At 41.7% G+C, this 26,417-nt stretch overlaps 1 protein-coding gene across 8 annotated transcripts in view; it reads left to right on the top strand.

The window, feature by feature from the left end:
- sema5ba (sema domain, seven thrombospondin repeats (type 1 and type 1-like), transmembrane domain (TM) and short cytoplasmic domain, (semaphorin) 5Ba) overlaps positions 1 to 26,417 on the top strand; it is a 131,620-nt gene that overhangs the window by 38,434 nt on the left and 66,769 nt on the right. For all 8 annotated transcript variants that reach the window (XM_061791689.1, XM_061791691.1, XM_061791688.1 and 5 more), the window contains exons 2-4: positions 7,454 to 7,681; positions 17,157 to 17,256; positions 17,413 to 17,458. In XM_061791689.1, coding sequence (XP_061647673.1) covers positions 7,492 to 7,681; positions 17,157 to 17,256; positions 17,413 to 17,458 — 336 coding nt within the window. In that variant the 5' untranslated portion in view covers positions 7,454 to 7,491. The remainder of the gene's footprint in view (positions 1 to 7,453; positions 7,682 to 17,156; positions 17,257 to 17,412; positions 17,459 to 26,417) is intronic.

The raw sequence follows: 26,417 nt of genomic DNA, 5'->3' as shown, positions 1-26,417 counted from the left end.
TAGCTATGGTGGCAGCGAAGCGCTTGCTTCAAGCTGCTTATTGAAGTTTACTGTCAAACTAAACATCAAACAAAGAGAATTACACATTTTGTAGTCAACCAGATTCCTAAACTCCAGGTATATAGTCTACCATTTCTCCTGCTTTTATACTCACGTCTTGGTGATAAAAAGTATCACTCGTGTCACACTTCCCTTCTCTGTCTCTATACTCGGCTGACACTGACAGCGGTGCTGCTGCTACTGACAAGAGCATCATTATATTATGTTTAAAAGGCATGACGTTAAATCAATCAGTCAATATTATAATGTGATGCAAGGTTTTTCTTTTTACAATCCAATAATAAAATAAAGATTTGTTGTTCATATCAATTTATAACAGTTAGGCTCTGCCAACAGGAAAGTGTTTTTTATTTGTTGGCCGTATCCAATGTTGTGTTGGTCATAATGTAGAATGATTTATTTCTTGCGTTTAGTGAATAATGCTAAAGATAAATAACAATTGCAATACCGGTAAAAAACAAAACAAAACAAAACACACACACACAAAAAACTGAATTTTCTCAAATTGTTCGTCCCCAGTCCTTGTTGATGACTAGTTAGTTTTAATTGGGCCCACATCGTTAAAAGCTTATTGGCTTCCCAGTGACAAGGAATAGCACATTTTGGCTAAAGGTTTAGTCACATAAACCCACGTGATGTTGTGGCTAACTACTGTACTATACTGTTTAGCCACATTGGCTAAGAGGTTTAATGACCGGGTGCAAACGTTGGAATTAAACTTGTAAGTCAAGGTATCACTGTAGTCCTAGATCTGCTGGACTTTTTGCATCAGTTGATTAGACAGTGTCTTCTTGATGATGTTTTTGTTTAGCACGAGTCATTTGATTGGAGCGTAAGTAAGTAGCGAGTTCTTTATAAACGCGGACCGTTAGCCATTGACTCAATCAATCCAGCCCATTGATTTGGTGACAATATCTCGCTCCGTTTATGGCCTTCACTTTTTGGGCCAAAGAGAGAATGGCCATAAAGCTCGCCCGGCTGTGACTTTACAAGAAAGAAAAACACCCGCGCTGGCTTTTAATCGCCGGCCATTAAAATTAACGCCGCTTGACATTTTACGGCCGCGATGTGCATGGCTGCCGAGATTACTGAAAAAGACGCGGAAGAGATGATAACCCCCCGGCCTCATTCTTAATTCTATTAGGTGCACCCTGAGAGAGAGTCTTGTTAGGCGCCCCGGCCCTTTAAAAAGTGGGGGTAGGGGGCCCCTAGTGTGTGGGACTCTGCGTTGATTTGGGGGCAAAAAAAAGAATTTTTTGGGCCCGACGTTTTCTGGTCAATTATTGCATTTTGTGCACAAATGTCTCAACTTTGTGTTTTTAGGGGCAAAGTAAAGCATTTTTGTGCTTAACACAACCTTTCCTGGTCAACTATTTTGTGCACAAATGTTGCACTTTTGTGGCCAACTGTATTATTTTTGTGGCAATATTGTGTGTTTTTCAGAGCAAAGTATCAATTTTTTGCGATAAAATACCACAGTTTGTGATCAATTAGTATATATTTTGCTCACATATTACACTTTAGTGGCCAACTATATAATTGTTGTGGCAACACAGTGTGTTTATAAATATTGCACTGCTAAATCACAACCTTGTGTGGTCAACTATTTTGCGCATAAATATTGCACTTTTGTGGCCAACGATATCATTTTTGTGGCAATATAGTGTTTATATATATAGCCGTGCTAAAGTACATCCTTTTCTGATCAACTACAGTATTTTGTACTCAAATATTGCACCTTTGTGGCTAAATATGTCATTTTTGTGGCACAATGGTGTGTATGGCATTTCTTAGCTAAAATACAACCTTTTGTGATCAACTATTGTATATTCCACATTTGTGGCCAAATATATGATTTTTGTTGCAAAATTGTGTTTTTAGGAGGGAAATATAGCATTTTCTGTCGATAATTGCAACCTTTTGTGATCAACTTTTATAAAATTGTGCACAAGTATTGCACTTACAGTGGCTGAAATAATTATTTAACACGTCACCATTTTTCTCACTAAATATACTTCCAAAGGTGCTATTTACCTGGAAATTTCACCAAATGTTGGGAACAACCCAAGTAATCCATACATGCAAAGAAAGTAGAACAAATAAGATCAGGAATTAAGTTGTGTGTAAAAATGTGAAATGACAAAGGGAAAAAGTATTGAACACATGAAGCAAGGGAGGTACGAAAAGCCCAAGGAAAGCCAAGACAACACCTAAAATCTGTCACTTATCAAACAGCAATCTAGCCCTGTCAGTACAAATGAATATCAACTGGTTCAGTCCTAATTGATGGCCTACAAAAAGGTCTCATTGTCAAGGTGTGAGTCAAGACACATCTCATGATGGGTAAGAGCGTAGAGCTGTCTCAAGACCATCGCAAAGTAATTCTTGCAAAAGATAATGATGGCATTGGTTACAGGCACATATCTAAGCTTCTAAACGTTCCAGTGAGCATGGTTGGGGCCATAATACATAAATGGAAAAAGCCTATCATAGCACCATAAATATTCCTCAATCAGGTGCTCCTCGCAAGATTTCCGCAACGAATAATCAGAAGAGTTGTCCAAGAGCCAAGGACCACCTGTGGAGAGCTTCAAAAAGACCTGGAATTGGCAGGTACTGTTGTCACAAGGAAAACAGTGAGTAATGCACTCTGCCTCCATGGGATAGGCACGCTCAGCCCATTGCTGGAAAAAAAAGCATGTCAAATCTTGTTTAAAGTTTGCTGAACAACATTTGGACAAGCCAGTTAAAAACTGGGAGAATATAGTCTGTGGAGAAAAATTTAACTCTTTGGATGCCATAATGCACACCACGTTTGGAGGAGCCCATCACCCTAAAAACACCATACCGACAGTGAAGTTCGGAGGTGGGAGCGTGATTGTGTGGGGCTGCTTTTCAGCAAATGGCACTGGTAAACTTCACATTATTGAAGGAAGGATGAATGGGCAAATCTACTGAGACATTCTTGACAAAAATAACGAGTATGATGAAAATGAAACGAGGGTGGACATTTCAGCAGGCTCGTGATCCAAAACAAAAAAAGAAAAAAAAGAAAGTGGCCCAGACAATCACCAGACTTGAACCCAATATTAACTGAAACTCAAGGTCCATAAAAGAAGCCCACGGAACCTTTACGATTTGAAGATCGTTTGTGTGGAGGAATGGGCCAAAATCACACCAGAGCAATGCATGCGACGAGTTTCCCCACACAGGAGGTGTCTTGAAGCTTTTCATTGCAAACAAAAGCTTCTGTACAAAGTATTAAATCAATACCAGTTGGCGTGTTCAATCCTTTTCCCCTGTGTCATTTCACATTATTACACACAACTTAATTTCTGAGTTTATTTGTTCTCCTTTCTTTGTATGTATGGATTACTTGGGTTGTTCCCAACATCTGGTGAAATTTTCATGTCAATAGCACCTTTGGAAATATATTTAATGAGAAAAATAGTGACGTGCTAAAAAAATACTTATTTCAGTCACTGTAAGTGGCCAACTATATAATTTTTTTGTGACAATATATAGTGTTTTAGGGACAAACTAAAGTGTTGTTGTGCTAAAGTACAACCTTTTATTATCAACTATTTTGTGCACAAATATTCCACTATTTTTGGCCAAATATAATTTTTGTGGCCAAAACGCATTTGGGTCTAAAATCCTTTTTTTTTTTTTTTTTTTTGGATCAACTGTTTTTTTTAATCATTTGTAGCAGGCTATAACATTTTTATACCAATGTGTTTTGGGTACAAGCCCTAGCATTTGTATACCAAAATACATTTCTTGATGAACAATTGTATTTTCCTACACAAACATTTCACTTTTATGGCCAAATATATTATTTTGTGGTTTGTCTGCAATATTCCTAAAATGGAAAAGAGGTGGTGATAATAACCCATGGCCTGCTTGTTAATTCTATTAGGCACACTGAGACTTACTGTGAAGCGCACCGGACCTTTAATTGACACGACGGGGGGCACTGGGGGGACGTGGGAGTTGGCGTTGATGTGAGAGGATGAAAGATCAACGCAAATGTCAGGCGCACTCTCCTCAGGAGGCCGAATTGCGAACCAGAACCAAGCAAATGTTTCCATTTTTTGGTCTGTGGGATTAGGAGCACATGGTTGAAAATCACATCTAAATATAAAGTTTATATCTTGTCGATACAGTGGAATGTATAATAATCAAGTTTTTCCCAATTTTCAAACCAAGTACTGTTTTTGCGGGCAGTGCAAGAACATGACCTTTTGTAATCAACGATTGCATTTTCCTGCACAAATATTGCATATATATATTTTCCCCCCTATTAAGGACAACTTTTACTCACAACATAACAGTTATTTTCTAATAAAATTGACATTTTGCTTTAAAAGCATGATTTTTTTTGTGTGATAAAATGATGGCTTTTTGTCATAAAATTATGACTTTTTTTCCTTGAATTTTCTTTCTATTTTTCGCCTACTATTAGAATTATTTTTTTCATTAAAGTATGACTTTCCCATCAAATTACAACACTTTTCTGTACGAATAATGAAAGTTTTTGTCAAACAATTATCACGTTTTTCCATAAAGGTGTGACTTCTTTTCTTTGAGATTATTATTATTTTTTTTTTTCAATATAGCAACTATTTTTCTGGTAAAATTCCAAGTTTTCTATCTTTTAATGTAAGGACTTTTTGACTCAAAGTATGACTTTTTTGGTATAAAATTACAACTTGTTTGTCTTAATATTTTGCCCATATTCTTGCAAAATTCAGACTTTTTCCACAAAATGACAACTTATTTTCTTTTTTTCTCTAAAAATTTAAACATTCTCTCAATACGACTGTTTTGTGATAACATTTTTCTCTCTTAATTTTGACATTTTTTTCTTGTAAAATTATTACATTTACATCCCTTAATACTTTTAATACTACTACTATTTATTACTATTTATAATTTTCCATAAAATTCCGACTCTTTTCTAATGTTACGACTTTGTTTTTTTGTTGTTTTTTTTAACATCGATTTTTTTACATAAAATTCTGATTTTTTGTCATGAAATTACGAATTTTTCTTCAAAAAGTGAAAACTTTTTGTCCCACCATAACAATACGTTTCTAGTAAAATTACAACCTGTTGTCTAAAAATTCCGACTTTTCAAGCTAAGTTGATAATATGACTTTGTGGCATAAAATTCTCCCATTTCCCCTTAATATTACAACTTTTGCCATAAAATTACAACTTTCTTCTTGACATTTTTGGACTGTTTTTCCTCCTAAAAATGACAACTGTATAGCAGCACTATCACATTTTGCTGCAGCGACTAATTTCAAATCCAAACTAAATGGCTAACGTAGATTTTTTTCCCCCTCGAAATGTCTGCGATGAATAACGTTAGGGTCGGAAGCTCATTAGGCCTGTCGCAATCCAAGCAGACTGTGGAGAGCTCGCACGCACTCGACCCGAATAGCGACGCTCGCCGTCGCGTTGCCATGGTAACGCGCTGGCAGCCACTGTGAGAGGCTGTGCTCTTCTGATTTAGTGGGTGCCATCTGGACTTAGATTGAGTTTTCTTAAAATAAAAGAACGACAGATCAGCTCGTTACCTTGACGATGTATTAGACCTTTAAAGCAACAAGCAGCGTAGACCTCTTTTTTAGCTCGTTTAGCTCAAGTGTTTGTTGTTATTTCAGACCAGACACAGGATGTCTGACAATTTCAAGTAGACATTTGACCGTCATTTTGTACATTTCCAGGGTGTTTTCAAAGACCGCCTACTCTTAAGGACTTTGTCTGATTGCTCCCAAAATTTGAAGCATGTATGCTAGACAAATGGACACCGCTAAATTGAGAGAATGGCGGTGAAGTTGAATGACTCGCCATAAAACATGACTAATTATCTCATTTGATGATTGTTTTGGAAATTCCGCCCCTGAAGCCAAGTTCATCTAGCTGCTAGATGAACTTGGCTTCAGGCTGAGATTTGGAGGGCAGATTTACCATAAATTGATGACAAAAAAGTCTGAAGAAGCCATGCATGAAAAGACACAGGAGCTCTACCGTTCTGGTTTGAAGTGGCCATTTAAGACTCCTTTTGTATATTTCCTTTGTAATTTAAAAAAATTCAATCCCCAAACCCATATTCACTTACCAACATGAAATTTTGTGCACACTTTAATCATGAGTAGACCCACAAAAAGTTTCAGGAATCCATAACTGAAAAGTTAGTAAGTTGTCCATTTTAGGGTCATTTTGGCCATTTTCAGGGGTCCTTCCAATTTGTTTTAAATATTCAGCCCCCAAACCTAGTTTAACTGAGCAACATGACATTTGGTGGACATGTCTATCATGAGTAGAGCCACACAAAAAGTCTCAAAAAGCCATGCCTGAAAAGACATTTTACAATAATACCACCATTTTACGGTCATTTCCTTCTGGTATTTATTTATTTTAAAATTCAACCCCCGAAGCTAGTTTCACTTAGCAATAAGACATTTGGCATACGTCTGTCATGAGTAGACACACCAAAAAGTCTTAAGGAGCCATGCCTTAAAAATCACAGGAAGTCTCCCATTCTGGTTGAAAGTAGCCCTTTCGGGATCAACTTAGTCATTTCCAGGGGTCGTTAAATGACAAACTACTCGAAAATGTTTTGTACAATTGCTACCGAGTTTGAAGCACGTATACAAGTCAGGTAGGCTGATGCTAAATTCTAAACTTATTGTGTGTGGGCGGAGCATGGCGGTGACGTTTGATGTACACAGCTTTGCTGGCATTTGTTTTCATTCTTTTTCTTTGCAGCGTCCTTGGTTTTCTTTGTGTGTTTTCAGTTCTTTCAGCTGCATAACATCACAACTGTCCTCTGCGCTTACACAACAGTCTGGATTTCATTGGAAACATCTTTCACAGTATTATTATTATTATTCCAGAAACTAAATTGCATTTTGTGGGGCGTTAGTTCTTATTGATATTATTATTATTTTTTTGTATTTCCTGGCAGCTGGATTCCCTTTCAACTGCTTTTAATTATTATTAGTTATCTTGTTATTGTTTTTTAGAATGTTTTTTATTCAGGTAACTGAATAATTTTTTTCCTTATCATTTCCATCCATCCATCCATTTTCTGTACCGCTTTATCCTCACTAGGGTCGCGGGCGTGCTGGAGCCTATCCCAGCTATCTTCGGGCGAGAGGCGGGTCTTTAGTTGATATCTTAATTATTAGAATTTAAAAAATAAATTTTAATTACAATTTTAGATTTTTTAAATAAAATATTATAATGTCAGCAACTAAATCACCTTTTTGCGTCCTTTAATACTAGTAGTTCATTTTTAATTTTAAATTTATAATATTATTTGACGTTCCCATAACTTTAGTTACTATTTTTAAGTGTTGTAAATGTCTTTCCTGTGCAGCTGCATCCCACTTGGCTTTTAAAGGAGCGGTCGTCACCATGACAACATCCATGGCCGGCCTCCTCCTGCTGAGGCTCCTCCTCCTCATCCTCCCAACGGCGGCGACGACGGCGGGGGTGGCGGAAGCCCATCCCAACGCTTCTTCGGCGTTCCTGACGGCGTCACTTTTCCAGCCGCGTACTCAGCCTGAGTGCGCCAAGAAAGAACATCCGAAAGTATCCGCACAAGGTTAGACGGACATGTTTACTGTCATTAGCCGTTTTAGCATGTTAGCGAACTAAGGCAAAATCGAAGGGATTCTTGCTTTGACACCAGTCATTGGAAGTCTTAAGACTTGAAAATGTCAATTAGTAGAGCACCACCTAGAAACCTGTACTGATAGGATCATTTTCACTGGCTATCCCAGTGTAAAGACTTTAGAATTGGAGTAATATGCTCTGACTTCTTAGTTCTGGTCAGAACCCAAGCTGCAGCATTCTGAAAGAGCTGCAGCTGTTTAATGCTCTTTGGGGGGAGTCCAGTCAGAAGACCATTACAATAGTCAAGTCTACTTGAGATAAAAACATGGATGAGCTACTTCTGGTCTGCTTGACACATGCAAGCCTTCACTCTGGATATGTTCTTCAGATTGTAGAAGGCAGTTTTAGTAATTGATTTGATATGACTGTTGAAAGTCAGGTTGGAATCTATCAGTACACCAAAGTTTCGGACATGGTCTTTTGTTTTTAAAGAGAGTGACTTCGGGTATTTACTAACAGCAATCCTCTTTTCTTTATTGCCAAAAACAATTATCTGTTTTGTTGTGGTTTAATTGAAAAAGACTTTGGCTGATTTAGAAACCCCAATTGTACTATAGTCATCTGGAGACACTACAATATATAACTGTGTGTCATATGCATAGCTGTGATAGTCAAAATGGATGGTTTAGAAGAGAAGCACAATGTTAGCGGTTCGCCTGTAATATGGATTATTTTACATCGGCATCATTACAGTGCGCCAAGATTAGAACCACAGCAGCTGTGAAAAGGAGGCCAGCAGAATTTGAGCAAACACGACAAAATTGTTTGTTTTGGGTGTTGTGTTTGTGTCTCGCTTCAGCCAAAAAATTAAACCAAAAAATACTGTGACCAAGCAGGAAAAACTGAAATACAAAAGGCATGAGGAGCTGGATTGAAGAACCTGAAAAATTCAATAGGTAGAACACCGCCCAGAAACCAGTTTTTCGACGCAGCTATCCCAAATGTCTTGGATCGAATATATTATAAATCAACGGGATTCTTGCTTAGACAAAGGAAAAAAAATAATCTTTGAAAGTTGAAAGTTGGAGAAAAGGGAATGTATTTTAATTAGAACGGTGGTAGAGCATCGCCTGGAAACGTACCATATTTCAATTAAAAATAAAAGATCGGGTGTTTACAATGACAAACACTAATTCTTAAAAATTCAAAGAAGATTACTCGAACACTGGAACTGGTAGAGCGCCACCTAGAACCCTGAACCAACATGATCATGCCAACAACTACCACAAGTGTCTTTAATTATTTATATATATATATATATATATATATATATATATATATATATATATATATATATATATATATATGTGTGTGTGTGTGTGTGTACAGTCGGTACGGAAAAGTATTCAGACCCCCTTAAATTTTTCACTTTTTGTTATATTGCAGCCATTTGCTAAAATAATTTAAATTCATTTTTTTCCTCGTTAATGTACACACAGCACCCCATATTGACAAAAAAAAAAAAAAATTGTTGAAATTTTTGCAGATTTATTAAAAAAGAAAAACTGAAATATCACACAGCCATAAGTATTCAGACCCTTTGCTCACTATTTAGTAGAAGCACTCAAGAGGGTCTACAGATCCTCCCCAGTTCTGTCAGGTTGGATGGTGAACGTTGGTGGACAGCCATTTTCAGGTCTTTCCAGAGATGCTCAATTGGTTTTAAGTCAGGGCTCTGACTGGGCCATTCAAGAACAGTCACGGAGTTGTTCTGAAGCCACTCTTTCGTTATTTTAGCTCTGTGCTTAGGGTCATTGTCTTGTTGGAAGGTGAACCTTCAGCCCAGTCTCATTTCCTAGCACTGTGGAGAAGGTTTTCGTCCAGGATATCCCTGTACTTGCCCGCATTCATCTTTCCTTCGATTGCAACCAGTCATCCTGTCCCTGCAGCTGAACACCGACCCCCCCCCCCCCCCCCCCCCTACAGTGTTATGCTGCCACCACCATGCTTTACTGTTGGGACTGTATTGGACAGGTGGTGAGGAGTTCCTGGTTTTCTCCACACATACCGCTTAGAATTAAGGCCAAAAAGTTCTATCTTGGTCTCATCAGACCAGAGAATCTTATTTCTCACCATCTTGGAGTCCTTCAGGTGTTTTTTAGCAAACTCCATGCAGGCTTTCATGTGTCTTGCACTGAGGGGAGGCTTCCGTCGGGCCACTCTGCCATAAAACACCGACTGGTGGAGGGCTGCAGTGATGGTTGACTTTCTAGAACTTTCTCCCGACTGCATCTCTGGAGCTCAGCCACAGTGATCTCTGGGTTCTTCTTTACCTCTCTCACCAAGGCTCTTCTCCCCCGATTGCTCAGTTTGGCCGGACGGCCAGCTCTAGGAAGGGTTCTGATCATCCCAAACGTCTTCCGTTTAAGGATTATGGAGGCCACTGTGCTCTTAGGAACCTTAAGTGCAGCAGAATTTTTTTTGTAACCTTGGCCAGATCTGTGCCTTGCCACAATTCTGTCTCTGAGCTCTTCAAGCAGTTCCTTTGACCTCATGATTCTCATTTGCTCTGACATGCACTGTGAACTGTAAGGTCTTATATAGACAGGTGTGTGGCTTTCCTAATCAAGTCCAGTTAGTATAATCAAACACACCTGGTCTCCAGTGAAGGTGTAGAACCATCTCAAGGATGATCAGAGGCAATGGACAGCACCCGAGTTAAATAAATGAGTATCACAGCAAAGGGTCTGAATACCTATGGCTGTGTGATATTTCAGTGTTTCTTTTTTAATACATCTGCAAAAATTTCAACAATTCCATTTCTTCTCTGTCAGTATGGGTTGCTGCGTGTACATTAATGAGGAAAAAAATATTAACTTAAATGATTTTAGCAAATGGCTGCAATATAACAAAGAGTGAAAAATTTAAGGGGGTCTGAATACTTTCCGTAAGCACTGTATAACTATGTGTGTGTGTGTGTGTATCTATATATATATATATCTATATATATATATATATCTATATATATATATATATCTATATATATATATATATATATATATATATCTATATATATATATAGATATATATATATATAAGTCGGCACGGTGGACGACTGGTTAGAGCGTCTGCCTCACAGTTCTGAGGACCGGGTTCAATCCCGGCCCCGCCTGTATGGAGTTTGCATGTTCTCCCCGTGCCTGCGTGGATTTTTTCCTGGCACTCCCGTTTCCTCCCACATCCCAAAAACATGCATGCTAGGTTAATTGACAACTGTAAATTGCCCGTAGGTGTGAATGTGAGTGCGAATGGTTGTTAGTTTCTATGTGCCCTGCGATTGGCTGGCAACCAGTTCAGGGTGTACCCCGCCTCCTGCCCGATGATAGCTGGGATGGGCTCCAGCACGCCCGCGACCCTAGTGAGGAGAAGCGACTCAGAAAATGGATGGATGGATGGATATATATATGCTAGTGCTTCTCGGTGGGGATTTAGCAAATAGTCTTTTCAAGTATTCTGATAGTATGTCGTGCCAGTCAGGGAGTTACTTGTGCCATAATAGGATAGTGAGCAGTGGTTCACATGTGGTTGCAGAGTTTCTCTTTTGAGTTGTGTTTCTTGGCGGCACTCTAGGTCTAGATTGTTCAATTTGCTCATATGTTTTTACAGTCAAGCCACTGTTAGCATTGCGCTGTAACTGGTTAGTGACCAGCCATTTGGAATTGTATCTTGGAGTCCGTCTTTTGGTCGTGATTCTAGGCAGTGCTCAGGCAAATTTTCTAGTGTTTGCATATGGGGACTAGGTAAATGTTAGCATTGTAGCGGTCATTGCGCCATAACAGGACGGTGTGACAGCCGCTCCTTAAATGGGTCACATAGTCTGTCTTTTGTCATAATTCTAGGCAGAACTCGAGGAAATGGACTTTTCAAGTGTTCTATTAGTATGTGGTAACAGTTACGCAGCTGTTAGCATTATGCCTTAACAGGAAAGTGAACAGTCACTCTCGGAATGAGGTTTTCGGGTCTGCCTTTTGTCATGATTCTCGGCGGCACTCGAGGAAACAGACTTGTCACGTGATCGTCTTGTGTGCTCTGACAGTCGGCCAGCTGTTAGCATTACGCCGTAACAGGAAAGTGAGCAGTCACTCTTTGAATGTGGTTGTGTCTGTCTTTCTATCTAGGGTTGCATCTGTCATTCTCTGAGGCAAGTAGTAAATAAACTTTTCAAGTGATTTGCTCACATGTTGTGACAGTCAAGCAACTGTTAGCATTGGGCTGTAACTGGACAGTGACCAGCCACTCAGAATTGTGTCAAGGAGACCATCTTTTGTTGAGATTCTAGGCGCCGCTCGGGCAAATGTTTTGAAGTGCTTGAATGTGGTGACAGTCAGGCAACTGTTAGGTTTGTGGTAGCAGGTGAGGCAGCTGCTTTCCGAATGGGGTTGCAGAGTCTCTATTTGTGCTTCTCGGTGGCATTCCAGCCAATAGACTTTTCACGTTCACAAAGTGATAGCTTTTAGTATTGAGCTGTAAATGGATGGCGATGAGTCGCTCACAAAACAGGGTAGCAGACTTCGTCTTTGGGTTGTTTCTTTTGGGTTATGTTTCTAGGCGGCTCTCAGGCAGATTAACTTCCCAAGTGATTTGCTAGTTTTCCCTTACTTTCAGGAGACTGCTTTTGAAGCCAGCCAGTTTGTTATTGGAGTAGATAATCTTCACACCTTTTCTTTTCTGGCTGCATGCAGCAATATAGCTAAAGATAAAGGCAATATTCCTCTCGGGATGGAAAGGATGAAGGTAACGCTCGCTTAAATGACACCTTTGGAGAAGAGCGGCAAAGTAATCCAGTGAATAACTGTGCATGTCGTCATGCTTAGTTTTCCTCGCAAATCACTGCAAACTCCCAGGAGAATTGAGCAGAAACAATCCTAGATTTTTTCCCCCCCTTTCTTTTTCCATTTATGCATATTCCCGCCTGCCGTTCGAATCTTTATTAATCTAATTTGCACTCTGCGCCGTCTCGTCGCCACGCTGTGAATACAACAGCGCTTTTTGCATCACCTTGTGAATCGGGCGATCATGTAATAAATGCGGAGAAAAACAAAACAAAACGCGACGCAGCATTCTTCCGCCTTCATTCTTGATTACCGAGGCGGCCCTAATTGGAGTGTCGCTCTTGGAGCTGCCCCCGAGCTTTTGCATCCCATCAATCATCCAGTTGCAAAGGCCGCAACGAGTTTGTCGGGTATCACGGATAAGCGGGAAAGGTGAGTGGGGAGAAGACAGCTCAAGGCTTTATTTTGCGTCCAAGGAGAAGCGGAAAGATTGACTTGTTGATACCTGGTAATAACTCCCTCATTGACGGCTTTCCACGCTAACGCTGCCCTTCAATCAAAGTCAACTTTTTTATCCTGTTCACGTCTCACGGCCATGTTTTTCATTTCCGATGAAGAACGCGCCACGGAGCAACTCTTTATTTTTTATTAAATTTTTTTTAGGGTGCTTTGAACCATCCCAAAGTCTTCAAAGTCAGCAAGTCGGAGAGGAACTCAATCCCATAAATCCTGACTTTCATTGTGGCGCTCTACATTAGCATAGTAAGGCTAAATGAGGTGCATGACAAAGACAAATATTTGGATTCTTATCACAATAGAGCGATTTGCCTTGCATCCTAAAAAGTTAGCAGATTACTGGAAAACACTTTCGTAGAGCGCTGCCTAGATCCATGTTCCAACACGACCTTGCCAAAAGCTATCCTGAGTGGCTCGAAGCGAGTATTGTACATTTTTGTAGGGTTCTTTCTCTAACACGATACAAAGCTCGTTTGAAAATTCCAGATGGTAGAGTTCATTAAAAGAACATTAAAAGTTTGATGATCACTTGAAAACGTCAATTAGTAGAGTGCTGCCTAGAAATCTGTACCAATTTGATATTTGCCACAAGGTATGCAAATGTCTTAGTGCATCAGCGATCCTGATTCTCTCTTTTCAAACACTGTATCCTTATAAGGCAACAGGGTTCTTGCGCTGACAAGGACACTAATCCTTGCAAGTTTAAAGATCACCTGGCAAATCCAACTGGTAGACTACTGCCTAGAACCCTCTCCCAACATGACCTTGCCACCCGCTGTCCCAAGTGGCTTGGAATGGATATTGTCCATCAAAAGAGTTGTAGGGTTCTTGCTCTAACAGATTGTTTGAGAATGTTAGAACCATGGTGGGAATGCCCTTTTCCCCTGCTATTTGAAGTGTCTTGAATCAAATGTGATTATAAAGCAATTGGGTTTGTGAATTGTAAATGGTAAATGGACTGCACTAATCCTAAAACGTTAAGACAATTACTTGAAAACATCAATTAGTAGAGTGGGGCCTAGAACTATGTGCAAACACGACCTTGCCACTAGCTGTCCGAGGGGCTTGGAACGAATACTGTCCATAAAATAATTATAGGGTTCTCGACATAACACTATACAAAGCTGGCTAGAACCATGGTGGCATGACCTTCTCACCAGCTATTTGAAGTGTCTTGAATCAAACGTGATTACAAAGCAAATGGGTTGCTAACATAGAACACTAATCCTTAAAAGTTTGATGATCACTCGAAAGCGTCACTTAGTACAGTGCTGCCAAGAACTATGTGGCATCATGACCTTGCTAATAGCTATCCCCAGTGGCTTGTAATGTATACTGTCAGTAAAAAAAAAAAGGAAAAAAAAGTTCTTGCCTCAACACTAAACAATGATCATTTGAAAATGCCAATTGGTAGAGCGCCGCATAGAACCAGGGTGGCATGACCTTGCCACCAGCTATTTTTGATAATCACTTAAAAACTCCAATTAGTAGGCTGTTGCTGAGAATGCAGAACCAATATGACACTTGTCATGAGCAGGGATCTTGTTTGATTTGCGTGCCGTGTCTGAGACGCACAAAAATTAGCAGGTACGCACGAAGCATATTTAATCTGCGTCAGTTGACGCAAGGTTTAAGACCTGTGTGCGTGTGTGTGTGTGTGTGTGTTAGTGAAGAGCTTTCACACACAGCGAATCAAAAGTACAAGTCCTGTCTTGGTGCTAGCCAATCAGAGGCAGAGTAGAGGGAGTTTTCGTTCCATACAATGGACACAGGAGTTACAGTACATTCGCTAGCCTGTGACCTAACGAGCTAGCCAGCGAAGGGCTGGAGCTACAAAGCTCCCTTGACCGCAAGGACATCGTTAAAACGTCAATGGTCAGAATTGTGTGTATATTCCCTACACACACATACACACACACACCTACACACACGCACACACACGGGAAAGTTAACTGTATCTAAACCTTAACCACAGCGGCACACGTTATCAATATTCAGGCAGTCGTTGACTTCAGCAAACTAATTTTCAGTGTCATTTGATTGACACGTAAAGGTCTGTTAAATATATTTTAGAAGTTATCATTTATTTGCTTAGCTTGCATTAGTATTATGGACGATTTTAGAAAGGAAGATGTCTCGCCTTCAAAAAGATGACTCAGCATCATCCGATGGAAGGGCGCCTGGACCAAGGACGTGATCGGATGTGGTCGGGGACGTGACAGGTGTTGGTCCAACAAGGTCTCACAACGAAGTCCAACAACAACAACAAGTCCTGCCAACCGCAGGCCACATATAAACACACTCACATTCACACCTACGGACAATGTAGTCTTCAATTAACCTACCATGCATGTTTTTTGTGATGTGGGAGGAAACCGGAGTACCCGGACAAAACCTATGCAGGCACAGGAAGAACATGCAAACTCCACACAGGCGAGGCCAGATTTGAACCCGGGTCCTCAGTACTGTGAGGCAGATGTGCTAACCAGTCGGCCGCCGGTGCAATAGTGTCAGTAGAAATTGATAGAGTTGCTGTCTGACAGAGAACGTTAGTCCATGAAAGTGGTCCAGCCAATGTTTTCTGGAAGACCTCTTTTTAAGATCACAACTCGCAGTCTTAGCTCTGTTAGCTTCCTAGAGCCGCAACAAATATCTCGCCCTCTTTTTCCATTGTCTTCACTTCGGCCGACCGAGACTTTGGAGCGTGGGAGAGCGAGGGAGAGTAATAGAGCCCCTTTGACAGAGTGCAAAAAAAGAGCAGTCACCACATGAACGGGTCCGAGTCAGCAGGCTAATAATAGCCTCTGCTCAGACAGCACTCGACGTTTAAAAGACTTTTGTATTCAAAGTCGCCGTATACAAGCAAGATGTTGTGATGTTGCTCTCTGCTTGGAACTTTTATTTTGTAAGTCACTGTGCACAAGTGACTTGATGTTGTGGTGTTCCTCTTGACTTTTAATGTGAAATTGCGCATGTACAAGCTGGATGTTGTATCATTGCTGTGGACCTTTATTGTGAAAGTCCCCATGTCCATGCTGGATGTTGTGTTGTTTCTCTTGACCTTTTATTTTCACAGTCACCATTTGCAAGCTGTTGCTCGTGACTTTTATTGTGAAAACTATGAGGAACAAGGTGGATGGATGTTGTCGTTGTAGCTCGTGGACTTTTATTGCGAAAGTTACCATGTGCGTGGTTAATTATCTATTTTATTTTTTAAAGTCACCATGTGTGGTTGCTTAGGACTTGTCATGAAAGCCACCATACGTGTACTGAAGCTGCTTAGGACTTAATTGTGAAAGTCACCGTGTACAAGCTGGACGTTGTGTTGTCGCATATTTTGATTTTTAGCAAATTTGAAAAAAATTTCGAAATAACATTTTCCATGCTGTCATTATGGAATGTTTCGTGTAGAATTTTTTGGGTAAAAAATTAATTTCTTTAATTTTGGAGTAAGGCTGTAATGTAACAGAATGGAACAACTGAAGTGCTGTGTATGTGTTCTGGATCCACTCCAACTATAGAGCTTTTTATCTGTGCCACACAAAACACAGGAGCAAAATAAAAACTCACAATGATGGTCGGGGATGGGCAAATAAACGGTGCGAGAAGGAGGAGGTAAATGCGGGTGGGGGTTTTACGGTCCCAGCTGCGGGCCGCTTACAAGAGGATTGAACAGGCGGCGCGTATAAAGTCTTGTAAGCGGCAGGATAAATGTCAATCATCCTCGCTGTAGGAATTGTCAGCAGACGGATGTTTACTGTCTCTTTAAGAAGAACACGCAGGGGGCGAGCTAGAACCTTGACAGATTAAATGCAGAATAAAACGGTTGTTTTACCCACTACTTTCCTTTGAAATTTTATTATTTAGGCATGTTCATGAACACTTTTTTTTTTTCAGACCAATACCAGTACGAGTATTCATTCTTAAGTGCTCACCGATACAGAGTGCCGGTACCACTAGTACTTTTGATACGTAACATTTCATTGACCACCATGACAGATAATTGTGTACAAAGACCCAGTCTTCACAATTACCCCGTACCTTGAAATAAGGCCAGTATCCACCTAGTATCGGTATTCGCCCAGCTCTACTAATAATCCTTTGTCTTCCCCTCAGTGCTCAGTCCGTGGATGTCCACGTTTTCCTGGGCCGGCGTGCGGGATTTCTCCCAGCTGACGCTCGACCTCGCCAGGAACGAACTCATCGTGGGCGCCAGGTGAGACACGCACATATACACATGCACGTGAACACACACAAATCCATGAACACATTTAAATATATACACACACCACACAAGGTCAGAGCTGCCATCATTGTGTCGCTAGTGAGCAGGAAATTGTTTCTAAAACTTACACGTCTTCCCGTCTTGCAGGAACTTCCTGTTCAGGCTTGACCTTAGCAACATGTCACTGATCCAGGTAAGACCATCTTCTTTCTCATTGTCATATGTGTATGTTATGTGGGTGCTTGTGACTTTTATTGTAAAAGTCACTGTGTGCAAGCTGGATGTTTTGTCTCTAAATACATTCAATATGTTTGACGTCTTGAAAACATATGCAAAGACTTATCACAATATAGTGCTGAATTGTTGAGATATAGCTTAAGCGTCTTTTTCACCATTTGAATTTTCCTGATTTTGTGGGCGGGGCCAAAACCTTTCTAGCGCAACTTCCGTCCCCCAGCATATAAGTGCCACAAAGTGGCATCATTTCGTTTGGCTATGCTACTCAGTTGTGAGTTAGCTGTGCTTAGCTTCCACAACAAGCCCTATTTACCACTCCAGCGTGCAGTTAGCAAGCAAACAATGGCTACACCCTGAAAATGCGTCTTCGCTGGATGCCTCGATTTACAGAACAGCTCGTTGGCATTTTTTTAAGCTCCCAAAAAATGAGGAAATAAAAAAGCAAGGGATTGACTTTTTGAGAAACACGCGGATGGCGAGCTGAACATCAGCGCCAATCTTCAGTGTACATTTTACAACAGATAGTTTTGTAAACTTTCACCAGAGACAACATGGCTTTGGGTTTCCTGCCACCGTCCCGCTGTCGTCAGGTGCTGTGTTCGGCTGTGACATTATGTCACCGACATAACCGGATTTGTTGACTTTTGTGCTTATTTTTATGATTATAGTCGACAATAACGATTACATTTTGAAGTTGAGCCTCCTAATGAGATTTTTTGAGCCATTTTTTTGGGCCTGCTTGAAGGTTTTGTCACACTTTTATTTTGAAAGTCACAAAAAACAAGCTGAGTGTAGCGTGGTTGCTTGCGGACCTTTCTTGTGAAAGTAAACGTGTCCAAGATGCATATATGGTTTATGGTGACTTTCACAATGAAAATCCAAGACGAGGCAGCAAGATGGCTGTCAAAAAAAGTGTGTGCGTGATTCTAACAATTCCTATTCGTAATGTTAAACACGTATGTCAATAAAATGCTCGTACACAGTTATGCTGTCATATTTGTGAGTCTGAGAGACTATTTGTATTTAGAATTCGAATGTTTGTTTGTTTATGTGTGCCCTGCGATTGGCTAGCGAGCAGTTCAGGTTGTACCCCGCCTCTCGCCCGAAGATAGCTGGGCGAGATTCCAGCACGCCTGCGACCTTAGTGAGGATAAGCGGTACGGAGAATGGATGGGTGGATGGATGGAATTTATTTCATGTGAATATGAAAAGCACCCACACAACATTCAGCTTGTACGCAATAACTTTCACAGTTAAAGTCTCTAAGTGACATTTTGTGTGCTCTCTTGTTTGTGGAGCTTTTACTTTGTAAAGTCACTGAGAGATGAAATGGCAGTCAGATATTTTTAGAAACAATTTCCTGCTCACTGGCGACACAATGATGGCAGCTCTGAGGTCACATTATTGCTTTTCGGAAGCTTCTGTGTGTGTGTGTGTGTGTGTGTGTGTCATGGCCAAAGCATACATTAGACATTCCGGAACAATCCAGCTCATACCTGAAGCCCTCCCCATCCAGGTGTGCAGGGTCAAAGGTTATTGTTGTTGATGACGGTGGGGGGTGGGTGGGGTTTGAAGAGGGTGTTTTGTAAGGAGGATGTGGGGGTGGCAGTGGCATATGCGGGGGTATGGAGCAGAGGCCCCCCGGGAGCTCACCTGTCTTCTAGCAGCATTAGCGAGCAGGCAAGCGGACACGCTCGCTGACTGCATAGCCAATCACTGCCAAAAATAAAACGCACACACAAACATGGCGACAGGAAACACACACACTGTCACTAGTTTCTTGTATCAAAATAAAGTCCAGAGCTTCAGAAGATTACCTCGCCACGTTTTGGCACATATAGCATTGCAAATGTAAGACCTTTCTGAGACCCTATTGGACTTTTATTGTGAAAGTCCACCATGTACAAGTGGGATGTCGGGATGTTGCTCGTAGACCTTTATTGTGATAAGTCACAATGTACAAGCTGGATGTTGTTTGGTTGCTCTTGGAATTTTATTAGGAATAACTATCGAACAGATAACTATCGGCCCAATATTTGGGAAAAATGACATCGCACGTAAGTGGCGTGCTGGTCGACACAGGTTGTTGTTGCATTAGCTTGTGACAGTCTTTGATATTTCGACTAAAATGATTTGCCTACAACACCAAATGGAGCCAAGGCACATATTATCACGGCACACCAAGCAACAAAAATGTCACAAAAAGTGTACTTCCTGCCATCTAATAGAAGAGCTTTTATTTGTTCTGTCTGTCACTATGCCTCACTGGCCATAAATAGATGAATAAATATACATTATTTCTTGGAAATAAGTAATTTTTGGAGCAATTAAGTCAAATTTGATAATTTGCCACGGCACACCTGAAGAGTGCTCACTGGTTGACAATCAGTGAACTAAGATGAACGCTAACCCAATACATGGTTTGTATGTTGTGTTGTTGCTCTGGACTTTTATTGTGAAAATCCATCGTATGCAACCTGGATGTTGTGTGGTTGCTCTTGGACCTTTTATTGTGAAAGTCACCGTGTACAATCTATATGTTGTATTGCTGCTCTTGGACCTTTATTGTGAAAGTCAAACATGTACAAGTTGGATGTTATGTGGTTCCTCGTGAATTTTATTGTGAAAGTCATCATGAACCAGATTTGTGTGTGTGGTAGTTCATGGACTTTTGTAATGAAAGTCCACTATATAGAAGGTGATTTATCATATACAAGCTGAATGACGTGTTGCTGCTCTCTGATTTTTATTGTGAAATGTCCACCATGTACAATCTGGAAATTGTGTCATTATTTGTGACTTTTATGGGGAAAGTTTCCGTACACAAGCTGGATGTTGTGGAGTTGCTATTGGACATTTATTGTGTCTACCATGTACAATCTAGAAGGTGTTGCTCATGAACTATTATTGTGAAAGCCACCGTGTACAAGTTGGATGTTATTTAACTGCTCATATATGGCGACTTTTACAAATCAACACAACATTCCGCTTTTAAAAGGTGGACGTCCATAATAAATGTCACAAGTGAATCAACACCTCACATATTGTGACTTGCACAATAAAAACACTTATCAAATTTTAGCCTGACTTTTTATTATTAACACTGGTTAGCTTCTGGCACGGTGGACGACTGGTTAGAGCGTCAGCCTCACAGTTCTGAGGACCCGGGTTCAGTCCCCGGCCCCGCCTGTGTGGAGTTTGCATGTTCTCCCCGTGCCTGTGTGCCTGCGTGCCTCCGGTTTCCTCCCACATCCCAAAAACATGCATGAATTGGAGACTCTAAAATTGCCCGTAGGCATGACTGTGAGTGCGAATGGTTGTTTGTTTGTATGTGCCCTGCGATTGGCTGGCAACCAGTTCAGGGTGTACCCCGCCTCCTGCCCGATGACAGCTGGGATAGGCTCCAGCACGCCCGCGACCCGAGTGAGGAGAAGCGGCTCAGAAAATGGATGGGATGGATGGATGGTTAGCTTCTTTTTACACTCTTGCACTAAAATTGTTAGAAAGGCACCATTTTATTTTGAAACTGCTACAAGCCTTGGAATGAACACAGAAGTGACTTATAGTTATTTTTCTATCAAAGCAACTGGGAATATTCTAAACAGGGTCAGTAATGTACAGTGACTGAGAAAAGACCCCAGTTGCGAAGCATCACTCTGGCCAATGCCGTCCTTTTTTTTCATGCTCTTCCTTATGCTTTTTTTTTAAACTCCTATCCGTGTTGCCGCGTGGGATGCGGGCCGGGGCCACTTTTAGTAGCAGGTCTGATGCCTGATTGCCGCCCACTTGCGCCGTCCCGCCTGCGCCCGCTGACAATACGCCCACTCGGAGGTGCCTCTCGCAAATCCCCCCACTCGTCCCCCGTCACCACTGGAGAACAGCAGGAGGAAGGTGGGAGGTGTGTGTATATGTGTGTGTACTCCTGTATATAAGAAAGTGTGTGTGTGTGTGTGTGTGGGGGTGGGATGGATGGAAAATAATCAAGTGTTTGACGGAAGCAAAAGAGAAAAAGACGCTTTTATGCATTTCTCATTATTTGCGTCTGTGTATAAGCACTCACATTAATAACCTGATGGGAAGTCATAACAATCATAATAAAAAAAAACACAACAATAACAACATTTGTTCATCATATTGGATATTATTACTGTGTTGACTCAGTTCCCAGTGGCATACAAGTAGCGAGGATCACGCTGTAAACAGCTTTTATTAAGTGTACAGTCAATGTTTTAAGTCACGTTTTAAGTCATACGAGTGGATTAGCTCAATTGATTAACCAGTGTTAATACTGTGACGTAAGAACAATAAAACAGTCAGAAAATAAGTTAGGCACTGTTAATATTGTGACTTTGAAAACACTCATTTACATGTCACTATAGAGACGTAAAAACAAAAGTCATTAATACTTATTCAGGTGTGTAAAGTGTCATTGAAGGCAAAAAAAGATGGAAGGAAAAGAAGGATCGAAGTAAGGAAAAAAGAGGGACATAAAAGGAAGTGAGGAAGGAATAATGAAAGGAAGGATGAGGTAGGTAAGCAAGGTAGAAACAAAGGAAAAAAAGGGAGCCAGGATGTATGAAACGAAGCAAGAGAGGGGAAGAGAAGGGAAGATGGAATAAAAGGAAGGAAAGGATGAAATAGGAGGTCAAGAGGGATGAAGGAAGGATGGAAGGAAGGAAGGATAGATGGGAGATATGAAGGAAGGAAGCAAATGAGAGAAAGATGGAAGGTAGGAAGGAATTGAGTGAGGGTGGCGAGAGAAAGGAAGGATGATGTAGGAAGTCAAGAAGGATGTATGTAAGGAAAGGTAGAAGGGAGAAAAGGAAGAAAGGAAGGAAACAATGGTGGTATAAAAGGAAGAAAGTTGAAACCCCTAACCCGGGCTCGAAACCTGGCTAGAAACTCTACTTTGAACCAAAAATGCTCCCTTCAAATCCTATTTTTGAACCCTTAGCCTCACTTGATGCAAGTATAATTTCAGAGCTCATGTGGAAAGATTTTTTTTTTAATTTGAAAGTGTGTAACTCGTATGAACGTATAACTTGTATAATGTTTTTTTTTAAATGTGTAATTGTATAATGTGTATACGTAATTTGGCCCACCTGGTACAACAATATTTTTTGGGGAGTGAACCTGCGTGGGTTTGCTTTTGAAGTGGTTAATCTCTGATCTGATTTGTTTGTTTGTGGTGTCTGGAGATTGAGCGTCCGTCAGATAATCCCAGCGCGGATAATAAGAAGAAAAAGAAGGGAGCTGGAATGTCAACATGGTGGCCATTCCGTATCCGGAGTTCATCTTGTTTTTTTTCGGTGAAACGTGCTGCTCGGATCATCTCAAACGTCAACAGTCCCAAACCCCCACAACTCCCAGATGATCACCAGGATGATAATTTGACATGTTTGCGGTGTTCAGCATTTGTTTGTGTAACCAAACGGTGCACTCTAAACCTTACCTTGAACATTTTTTGCCTGTTTTCAGTCCTATTTAGAATTTTTTTTTTCCAGAACCACGAACCTTAACCTTTAACCAAAGCCCTACCCTAGCCCTACTAATCCTAAACCATATAATCCCTAACCACAACTAATTCTACCCCCTGACCCTTACTGTATCTAACCCCAACCCTATCCATAACCCAGACCCCTACACACTAACGTAAATCCTAGCCTAAACTAGGTCTGTCACTATCGCATCTTTTTAGAATCCGCTGTTTTTATTTTTTTAACGTTATTAATTTATTTATTTTTTTAATTTTTGGGTCAAACAATTTTTGTGGTCGATTTAGCTGAGTTCGATGATTTTTTTCTTTCACAGCCCGAGACTTAACCCTACAAACCCAAACTTTAACCTTAAACCTACTCCCAACCCAAACACTACCCCTAACCCATACTTAATCCAGACCCCTAAACCAAAACTCCTAAAATAAAATACAAACTCCCGATCGCCAATGAACCACACTCTTTATTTTTTAAGTTTTTTCAAGTTGTCTTTTTAGTGAACATTCAGGCCTGTTGAATTTCTTTGTTAATCTGTCTTCTTCCCGTAATAACTCAATTATGACCACGTCATTTCCTTTAATAGGTTTTATTATTTCTTTTAAATCTCAATTTTATATCTTATAAATCCATCCATTTTCCTCCGCTTTTCCAAGGTCAGGTCGGTGCGGCAGCAGCCTAACCAGGGAAGCCCAGAGTTCCCTCTCCCCAGCCTCTTCTTCCACCTCTTTCGGGGGGATCCCGAAGCGTTCCCAGGCCATCTGAGAAACGTAGTCTCACCAGCCTGTCCTGGGTTGTCCCCGGGGTCTCCTCCTGGTGGGACGTGCTCGGAACACCTCACCAGGGAGCCGTCCGGGGGGCATCCTAATCAGATGCCCGAGCCACCTCATCTGGTTCCTCTCGATGCGGAGGAGCAGTGGCTTTATTCTGAGCCCCCCTCCCGGATGATCGAGCTTCTCACCCTATCATGAAGGGAGAGCCCAGACACTCTGCGGAGTAAACCCATTTCGGCCGCTTGTATTCGTGATCTCGTTGGGCAGCCGTGGCCCAATGGTTAAGATCATCGCCTGCCACCGTGGGGGACCTAGGTTCAAAACCCCGACTGGACCATCCGCCAACATCCCCCGGACTCACGGCTGTGGTGTCCTTGAGCAAGACACTGATACCCCGAAATGCTCCCCGGGCGCTTCAGCTGCCCCCTGCTCCAGTGTGTTCCACTAACATGTGTATGTGTTCACTGTGATGGGTTAAATGCAGAGAACAAATTTCGTGTGCATGCATGCATGTTCATGACAATAAAAGATGATTCTTCTTCTTCTTCTTCTTTTGGTCACGACACAAAGCTTGTGACCATAGGAGAGGGTAGGAACGTAGATCGACCAGTAAATTGAGCGCGTCGCCTTTTGGCTTAGCTCCTTCTTTACCACACCAGACCAATACAGAGTCCACATCACTGCAGATACTGCATTCCGCCTGTCGCTCTCCCATTCCATTCTTCCCTGACTCGTGAACAAGACCCCAAGATATTTGAACTCCTCCACTTGGGGAAGGATCTCCTCCCTGACCTGGAGAGGGCATTCCACCTTTTTATGACTGAGGACCATGGCCTCAGATTTGGAGGTGCTGATTTTCATCCCAGCCGCTTCACACTCGGTTGCGAACCGTTCCAGCGAGAGTTGGAGATGATGGTCTGATGTAGCCATCAGAACCACATTATTTGCAAAAAGCAGCGACATAATACTGGCGTCATCAAACTGAACCCCCTCAACACCCTGGCTGCGCCTAGAAATTCTGTCCATGAAGGTAATGAACAGAATTGGTGACAAAGGGCAGCCTTAGCGGAGTCCAACTCTCACTGGAAACGAATCCGACTTACTACCAGTAATGTAGACCAAACTCTGACATCGGTCTTACAGGGACCGAACAGCCCGTATCAGGAAGTCCGGCACCCCATCCTCCCGGAGCACCCCGCACAGGACTCCCTGAGGGAAACGGTTGGATGCCTTCTCCAAGTCCACAATACACATGGACCCTGCTGAGGGTGTAGAGCAGGTCCTCTGTTTCAAGGCCAGGATGAAAACCACACTGCTCCTCCTAAATCTGAGATTCGACTTCCTGACAAACCCTCCTCTCTAGAACCCCTGAATAGACCTTACCAGGGAGGCTGAGGAGTGTGATTCCCCTGTAGTTGGAACACACCCTCCGCTCCCCCTTCTTAAAAAGTTGGACCACGACTCCGGTCTGCCAATCCAGAGGCACTGTCCCCGATGTCCATGTGATGTTGCAGGGGCATGTCAACCAGGACAGCCCCACAACATCCAGAGCCGTTAGGAACTCAGGGCGGATCTCATCCACCCCTGGGGCCCTGACACCGAGGAGCTTTTTAACCACCTCGGTGACCTCAATCCCAGAGATAGAAGAACTATTCGGCCCACTGACTCACAACGTCCCGAGACTCTAGATGGTGGACCAGAATTTCCTCGAAGCCGTCTGGAAGTTGTTTTCCATGGCCTCACCAAACTCCTTCCATGCCCGAGTTTTTGCCTCAGCAACCACCAAAGCTGCGTTCCCCTTGGCCAGCTGGTACCCATCAGCTGCCTCCGGAGTCCCACAGGCCAAAAAGGCCCGATAGGACTCCTTTTTCTGCTTGACGGTGAACACCAGCGGTGAGGGATCCCAACGGGTTCAGGGATTGCTGCCACGACAGGCAACGACAACCTTACGGCCATAGCTCTGGTTGGCTGCCTCAACAATGGAGGCAGGGAACATGGTCCACTCGTACTCAATGTCCCCCACCTCCCCCCACGTGGGTGAAGTTATGCCATTTTTAAATGTCTTTATGTTTCAAAAGTATTCTGTCAATTGACTGTCCGTTGTCATACTAGAGCGGCTCCAACTACCAGAGACAAATTCCTTGTGCGTTGTTGACATACTTGGCAAATAAAGATGATTCTGATTCTGAGTTGATATCTTAATATAATCTGTGTTTTTATTAGTGGTCCCAGCATAAGCAATTAAAGCCTAGAGCGTGTCTATGGAACTTATTGTTGAATGAACACCATATCATATGCATGTTAGTCAAATGGTGTCAAATGGTGGAGTTGCTGCGCCAGCACATTGAGGATGGGTGGGCATCATTTGTTGAGGACCTCCTGTTCTTTCCCTTTAAAAGATTCCTCAAGATGTTTCTGTGTGATCTTTACCCGAGGTCTACAATGAAGTGTTTCCTTAAAGCCTCTCCGTCTGTCTTTGGGGGAGCTCATTTCTTGAGACCTTTCTTTGAAGTCTTTTTATAGGGTCTTTGCTTGAGATAATTTCTTTAGGACATTGGTATCATTAAAACGTTCCTCAGTGATTTCTTGAGCTCCTTATTTGAGGTCTTGCGTGGGAAGTTGCCCTGATGTCTTTCCTCATGGACCTCCT

Source organism: Phyllopteryx taeniolatus, chromosome 12, assembly GCF_024500385.1.
Source record: "Phyllopteryx taeniolatus isolate TA_2022b chromosome 12, UOR_Ptae_1.2, whole genome shotgun sequence".
NCBI lineage: Eukaryota > Metazoa > Chordata > Actinopteri > Syngnathiformes > Syngnathidae > Phyllopteryx > Phyllopteryx taeniolatus.
Note: the sequence above shows the minus strand (reverse complement) of the source record. Positions and strands in the feature narration are given on the sequence as shown.